Here is an 8789-nt window from a genome sequence, read left to right as displayed (position 1 = left end):
ACTGACCCACCGTCTCCACCACCACCACCACACACTGACCCGCACCGTCTCACCACCACCACCACACACTGACCCGCACCGTCTCCACCACCACCACACACTGACCCACACGTCTCCACCACCACCACCACACACTGACCCGCACACGTCTCCACCACCACCACACACTGACCGCACCGTCTCTACCACCACCACACACTGACCACCGTCTCACCACCACCACACACTGACGCGTCTCCACCACCACACACTGACCCGCACCGTCTCCACCACCACCACACACTGACCCGCACCGTCTCCACCACCACCACACACTGACCCGCACCGTCTCCACCACCACCACACTGACCACACCGTCTCCACCACCACCACCACACACTGACCGCACCGTCTCACCACCACCACACACTGACCCGCCGTCTCCACCACCACCACACACTGATCCGCACCGTCTCACCACCACCACACACTGACCGCACCGTCTCCACCACCACCACACACTGACCCGCACCGTCTCCACCACCACCACACTGACCACGCCGTCTCACCACCACCACACTGACCGCACCGTCTCCACCACCACCACACTGACCCGCACCGTCTCCACCACCACCACCACACACTGGCCGCACCGTCTCCACCACCACCACACACTGCTCGCACCGTCTCACCACCACCACACACTGACCCGCACCGTCTCCACCACCACCACCACACACTGACCCACCGTCTCCACCACCACCACCACACTGACCCGCACCGTCTCCACCACCACCACACACTGACCCGCACCCTCCTCCACCACCACCACCCCGCCCGCACCGTTCCACCACCACCACATGCGTGCACCGTCTCCACCACCACCACACACTGACCCGCACCGTCTCCACCACCACCACACACACTGACCCACACCGTCTCCACCACCACCACACACTGACCCGCACCGTCTCCACCACCACCACACACTGACCCGCACCGTCTCCACCACCACCACCACACGCCCGCACCGTCTCCACCACCACCACCACACACTGACCCGCACCGTCTCCACCACCACCACCACACTGACCCGCACCGTCTCCACCACCACCACACACTGAACCGCACCGTCTCCACCACCACCACACACTGACTCGCACCGTCTCCACCACCACCACACACCTGACCCGCACCGTCTCCACCGCCACCACCACACACTGACCCGCACCGTCTCCACCACCACCACACACTGACCCGCACCGTCTCCACCACCACCACCACACACACCTGACCCGCACCGTCTCCACCACCACCACACCTGACTGCACCGTTCCACCACCACCACCCACCACACCACACACGACCTGCCCGTCCCACCACCTGACTGCACACCACCACCACCACACACTGACCGCATGTCTCCACCACCACCACACACTGACCTGCACTGTTCCCACCACCACCACACACACTGCCCGCACCGTCTACCACACCACCACACACACTGACCTGCACCGTCTCCACCACCACTACCACACACTGACCTCACCGTCTCCACCACACCACCACACACTGACCCGCACCGTCTCCACCACCACTACCACACACTGACCCGCACCGTCTCCACCACCACCACACACTGACCCGCACCGTCTCCACCACCACAGCAAACAAAAGGTATGGATGGAACACCTGTGCCTGTTAACTGGACAAGTTTCCTAAGAGTCAACAGCAACAAAGAGGAGCTGTTCCAGTTTCTGTCTGATGAAGTCAAGCACATGTCTACTGACAACAAGATTTTGGTGACAACTAAAGACAAATATGTGCTGCCAAATGGTGAACTTGAACATACTGATCTTCAACCTACAAATCATGAAGAGGCTGACACCAGGATTATTCTTCATCTGCAATACTGCAAATTCTGGCATGAGAAAAGCGTCTATCAGGACGGTTGATACCGATAGTGTAGTTTTGACAGTAGCATTCTTTCACAGACTGGATTGATGGGCATTGAGTTGGCTTTGGCACAGGAAAGTACTTCCGGAACATTGTTATCCATATCATTGCCAAAAGACTTAGGCCACTGAGAACAAAGGCACTCCATAGCAGTATGTGATACAGTGTCCTTTTTATTAGGACGTGGAAAAACGTCTACCTGGGAGGCATGGCCTTCCCTGCATGATATTTCTGATGCTTTTCTTGGGTTAGCTTGCAGACCTGAAGCTATTAGCGAGGATATTCTGTACCCCTGAAGATGTGAATTACACGAAAGCGCTTGGGAACTTCGTGTTTTCTTTTCCCTTGTGGTTATCAGCATATATATATATATATATATATATATATATATATATATATATATATATATATATATATATATATATATATATATATATATATATATATATATATGTATATGTATATGTATATGCTGATAACATTATATGCGTGTTTAGAGAACACGCTGTCTTGTGGGTGAATAAAACTGAGATGCCTCATTACGCCAGATGTAAGCGCAATATACTGGTAATGCCATGATTAGGGTTTGTCATAGAGGGGTCTACCATGCGTGGAACACTTACCAAAGTGACGTTCTGGTAGGTGGCTCTTAGCCTGCGTGGCGTGAGTTTAGTTGATCAGTATGGAGAAGTTCAATATTTTGTTGGTTTAAATGATCAGTCACCTTGACGTAACACAAAGGACAAATCAATAAAGTTTTTAAGAGTTGTGATGGAAACTTTAAAAAATATATCATTGGTACAGTACCTTGGGCTATAAACAGTGATGGATCTAATAGTGTGTTCTGTAGGGAGGCCTAACACACAAGTGCCTGTTGATATTATGTTGGAAATTTCATAATAGCGAATAGACTGAGCCGCTACGGTGTGTGTGTACTGCAGTAGTGAACGTTAGAAGAATATTGTTGTCTTATTTTGTGGTGAGTATTTGTGTATATTGTGATATATATATATTTACATCGCTACTCAGTAATAAACATGTGGTTTATCTAAGTCAACGGAGCAGGAATTAACGCCACACAAGTCACTAATTGTTAGAATAATTTTTATTTTTTCGTACATTTTTTGTTTACAATTTGTATTAAATTATTTAATATTGCTCTTGGAATCATAAATTATTTTGGGAAACATTAATTCACAACCAAGGGTATCTCAGAAGCTGGGTTGGACATCAGGTTAAAACTCACGTAACGCGAGTCAAACATGTGGCCGGTACTTGTTAAAACACGTGGTTTCAATCATTATGTGACTGACAGGTGTAGCCGTTGAAGTAGACAGCCTTGACGTTGTCGTTGCAGATGGTTGGCCGCATCTTCATCTGCAGCCAGGGACCGAGCATAGCAACCCTTTTGTTGTTTATCACGTGGGAACAGGTGATGTTGAGCTGTCCCGAAGGTGTGTAAGGGGTGGTGGGGTGCAGGTCGCCGCAGTTGCCGTACCACCATCCACCCATACTCTCCCGAGCACAGTTCTTTTCTGTGGTGGCATGAGAGAAAAGAATATCAGTTGGAGTGGATGACTTGGAACATCAAGGAATACCAAGATATGATTAGTTTTACTGATTATCTTTCAGACACGGACGAACATTCAACATAAATTACAAAAAGGGGAAAAAAATCCTCTCATCACAAGGACTCTGATGCTGGTCACCCGAGTACAGTCTAGTATACAGAATGGCCTGCAAAAATATCTTTATAGATTTCGTTTTTCGGAAGTTCAAGCAGGACTCAATATCTGGGAATTATATTATTGTACAAACTATAAATAAACAATAACATACCTAACCCAAGTAGCAAAAAATTAACCAGATACATTATAATATAATTTTCATTAAATGTGGCATTATTAACAAAAGTTATCTCTTTAGCAAAAAAATCAGTTGCGTTTTAAGGGTTAATAAGACGATTATATATATGCACTTCTCCTTTTCACTTTCACACTCACACATAAATAGATGGACTGACCTGTGTTAGCGTCGTTATCGTAGTTATAGGTGGAGAAACTACCCTGGGAGAAGCAGCTGTTGATCGTGCTCATCCCATTATACGAGTAAAGATCCAGATCGTACCTGTTGAGACAAGGTTGGCCCAGGTTAGGGTCACCGTGATATGTTCATTGCCAAGGAAAATAATTATCACCGTGAAAACTTAAGCTGCATGAACCATGTGAACATTTGTTGTAACTTACAGGATATAAATTTTTTTAACATTACCATTAATTATTCTTTTCCTGTAAAACATGCTTATTTCTAAGGTCATGTTAATTTAACACCAAGAAAATTAATACTTAATCATAATACTTTAATATTTTTTTATGTTTTCATGTAGAAAAAGTGAAATTCAGTTGTCTGTGTTCACTTCACGCCCATAACATGTTAATTATTGTAGCGTTATATCAGATTGTCTTACGCCAAGAAAATAATCATTACTAAAGCATCACTTATATCGGGTCTAGAAAATTGGACATTTCGAATTCGCTGTAACGAATGTATGATCTTCGAAAGGTTAATTAATATCCTAGAATTTCTATATGAAATACCCAGTAAATTGTCTTCATATTAAACAAAGAATTACTTCCACAGACCACTAAAAAAAAAAATTCTTATCAATAGTTTGTTTAAGAAGACTTACTCTATAACAAGGGAGTTAATACTGCAGTTGTGACCCGTAAACTGAACAGTGTATTGAAAGCGCACTTTACATCATGTGGGCAAATTTAGATAATATAGCCCATTGAATTTAACACTAAAGTACTTAGTGTTTTCTCGAATCAATAAACAGGAAATACTGCTTTCCTCCGCCCAGATTCACAAAGGTTCCGACAAGGATTATTCCTCGTAACTGAAGATGTAAGAATGCATTCTGTAACAGTGTAACATGCTACACATTTTCCTAACATGGAGAGGCTCCTGGTAGGTTCCTTAGTAGTTGTCTGTCAGTTGGTGGGGGATCACAGTATCATAGCGGCGAGCTAACTACCACCACCACCACTACTCAGGCGTCCACTTTATAACAAGGTGCAAGATCTTTTTCAAAAGACATTTTTCTCCAACTGATGCTAAGCGGATGTATCTTCTTTAGGTTTAGTGAAAATTCATCTCAATACCATTAACCCGAGATAAAGAGAAGCTGTTCCAGGATAAAAAATTATCATTGATAATATTTAAACAGATATATTATAAGATAAACAGATCACCCCTGAAGTAGTTTGTTGGTTCATAGGCAAATAAAGAGAAAGACTTAACGGGAGGATAAACAGGAGAGCGAGAAAGAGACAAAAGGAGATGGATAGAGAAAGAGAAGTGATATCCCCATTAGCCTGAACAATTGGTGCAGAGCTCTTTTGAGTATGAGAGATTTCCGGGTATCCAGACGACTTATCCCTGGAATTTTTTCCGGTTAATGGAAAAAATTCTGAGACTCTAAACTATATATTTTGTACATTTGTACAGACAGACACTAGTCCACATCCCAAAAATGTTGCTGGGGAAATTTTTTTCGAGGGTTTATGCGACCGGAATCAATAAACACAGTTCTAGCTAAGTTAGAAACCCCATTTATTTACTAGAATAATCCTGAATAGTTTATCTAAAAGTTTTGTTAAATAAATATATTTAAAATACAAAAAATCTATATGATACGGGCGTGAATGAAGCTGTGTTACAGTGAAGACTGGTATTTTCCACTCCCATGGAGCTGAAGGAGATTATTGGGTCTCGTGTAACTGTCCTGACCGGATGCAATGTCAGGTGGAGGTAAAGTTGGGGATTCGTGGTCTCATATTACTGACCTGATGCAATGTCATGTCATCCATTGATGGGTGAACTGAAGATGTCTTGAATACAGACGAAATCTAAGGTATTTTTGAGGCACGGGGCTGCTTGCATAAAAGTGTATAAACTTTTATTCACAACATCTGTTCTAATCGTGTTAAAGAAATGAATTTGTTACCGTTGCGTATCTAGAGATGTGTTTCTGATTACGTTAGTTTTTACCAATGAGATATATACTGTACAGTGTTGTATATGAAGGGTACTGGTTATAGTCGTAATTTGAAAGAACACTGCTACCACCAGAAGTTGTTCGATTTCGTTCTTTTTTCCACAGATATTCTTATCATTACACTGTATTTGGATAAACCGACTGATGAACACTGATTCGTGGGTTAGTCGAATATAAGAGACAAAGTAATAAGTAGATATTAGACAGAGACAAAGACAACTCACCTGCTGGCCTCGTTATTCACTTTGAACGTATCCCACTCGCCCCACTTGAGTTCACCCGACGTCAACTGGAAGTCCATACGCAGGCTGTAGAATCGGGTGTTGGTCATGAGGTACAGCACCTCGTTCCCTGGAAGGGTGAAGGTGGCATCACTTGGTACTCTCTTAAGCTGGTAGTCCCCAAAAGCCACAAACTATACCTACGACTTGTTTAAGTAACACCAGTACGTGCGTTAGGTGCTACAAGTAACGCCAGGAAGCAATTTAACACCAGTACGTGTGTTAGGAACTACAAGTAACCCCGGGGCCTAACACCAGCAGTTACGTAAATTTTAAAATCTAAATTTGGACCTAGAGGTCCAAGGACGTAAACAGAGAGTGAATGACACAAGTACAGTCAACCAAAGATGCACTGACCCAACTCTGGGTCTCTTACTCGCAATTTTATCTGGTAACTTGGTGGTGAAGGGAGGCTGAAGGTAATGGGGAGATGATTGATGGATCTATTTTCGGCTCTATCACTGTCAGAATAAATATTAAACAAGAAAAATGTCAAAAGTTAGACAAAATCTGTCAAGGCAGCAAGGCAAGGCTCGGGGAGGTCGTACAGTACGGAAACAGTTTTAAAAGGTACCGGACTGCCAATAAAGATCACGAAGGAGGTCAGTAACTCCTAAGATAACTTTAATGTCACAAAATAATACATGTATGTGTGTGTGTGTGTGAGGCCTCCTCCCACAACCAGCACTTGATTGGTATCCTCTAAACCCGACTGAGTGCCGTCACCCAAGGATGTACTGTATATAGTACATACACACACTCATATTCAGTACTTCCTTCAGCATTTTCTATCTAGTCTATCGTGAGTATTTTTCGATTCCACAAAAGTCACAATAAATTCTTCACCCTTTATAGAACCTTCTCAATCATGTTCTCTAAAGTTGATCCACACATCATCATCGTCTTTATCTGCACCTGCATCTCTCTTCCTTAATACAGTCAGTTTTCCTTCCTGTGCAATTTGTCGACCATTCTATCACGGTTTCACTTTTCACTCTTAACATTTTATCGGTAAATCCGTCTTCTTCATACGCCTCAGTATCCTAAAGTTACTTATTCCTCATTTTTTTTTTGACATTATCCAATTACCCATTTCCTCAACAGGATAACTCCACCTCTTTCTCACATAATACATGCAGTAGTTGCTCGCAATATTCCCACAATCTTCCTTTTACGTCCACTTTTTCTGCACGATATCTCATCTTCCATTCATAAATATCATATATTCAATGTCCTCCATAAACTAACAAACACACAACCTGACCCTGGAGGAGGATACGACGCGGCGCCCGATATACTCGTATACGGTACAAGGGTACATACCCAGCCAGTACTCCCCCGAGGCGTTCCCGAAGCCCTCACGGTAGTCATTCCAGGTACGGTTGAAGTTCTCCCTGTGTGTTTGGTAATTACGGGCCAGAAACACCGTCCATCCGCCCCCTTCCGACTCCATGTCACACCACACCTCCACTGGCTTCGAGCACCGACAGCTGTTAATATATGGAAAGTTAGAATTTTTATTTTCTTGTATATGTAGGTGTCAGAGACGACAGCTCCTGCTAGATTGTCACCAAGAAATACAATGGAACTAAGATTTTAAACAATGTTCTATAAATATGTAGTTTAGAAATTTATTCAACTCCAGTACTGCGTTGATGATAATTGATACGGGGACTACCAATACCTGTATTTAGATATACGAGTCAGTGCATAGAGACACCATAACTCTGTACCAGTACAGGTAAGGAATGGCTTAGAGACATCCTACTTACATATGGGAGGATCCAGGGCCCCACAACATGTTATCAGCAAGGAAACAAGAGCTAACTCAGAGCTGATAATTTATTGTCACAATGACATTTTGGTGACGTTGATGCATAAAGTATAGACAAACAGAATATCTTGACACACTATTGTTCACAATGTTATGTCTACATGACTCACGAGTTCACTACTCATGATGTTTGTTGGCTGCCCACCGTCGTGATGCGTGTCACAGAGTCCGGGTGTAAGAATGCTCTCCAGCTCACAGGTGCTCTACTATTGCATAACTTACATTCTTCCTTAATTTCAATCTGATTTTTGTTTGTTTTATGTATAGAATCTGGCCTTGAGTAATATAAACTGTGGCTCCTCCGTGGACCTGACACGAGGCTCTCTTTCATGGAAGTCCGTTTAGATGGTGAAAAACACAGAGTAAAGATAAAAACATCGGCATTTGATAAGTTACAGTAATTAAAGGGAACGTCCTGGGAGACGACAGTTTTAGGCACTATATAAGGTTGGGTGCCTTACTTTACACTTGGTTTATAGTATGCGCACATTCTTAACGTTGTCCCGGGAGCTGGTGGACACAATCGAGATATCCTGATACTTACTTTTTTCATAAACATAAGCACAGTAAAACAACATGAGACAGAGAGAACCTACCTGGATGGGTAAATGTTGTAGACGCCACTGGTAGTGTAGCCCATCATCAGGTAGTCTGAGCAGTCCACGGGTCTGACATA

General features: G+C 43.7%; 1 protein-coding gene across 1 annotated transcript in view; it reads right to left on the bottom strand.

Annotated features, from left to right (window-relative positions):
- Positions 1-3025: 3025 nt before the first annotated feature.
- The window catches only part of LOC121863319 (techylectin-5A-like), a gene marked incomplete in the record, with an annotated part of 100005 nt that continues 94241 nt past the window's right edge, over positions 3026-8789 (bottom strand). Inside the window, 5 exon segments of the mRNA XM_042361938.1 lie at positions 3026-3473; positions 3962-4065; positions 6223-6349; positions 7603-7769; positions 8710-8781. Of these exon segments, the coding sequence (XP_042217872.1) occupies positions 3232-3473; positions 3962-4065; positions 6223-6349; positions 7603-7769; positions 8710-8781 (712 nt within the window).

This window comes from Homarus americanus, unplaced genomic scaffold (assembly GCF_018991925.1).
Source record: "Homarus americanus isolate GMGI-L3 unplaced genomic scaffold, GMGI_Hamer_2.0 scaffold46197, whole genome shotgun sequence".
Classification (NCBI taxonomy): Eukaryota; Metazoa; Arthropoda; class Malacostraca; order Decapoda; family Nephropidae; genus Homarus; species Homarus americanus.
Note: the sequence above shows the minus strand (reverse complement) of the source record. Positions and strands in the feature narration are given on the sequence as shown.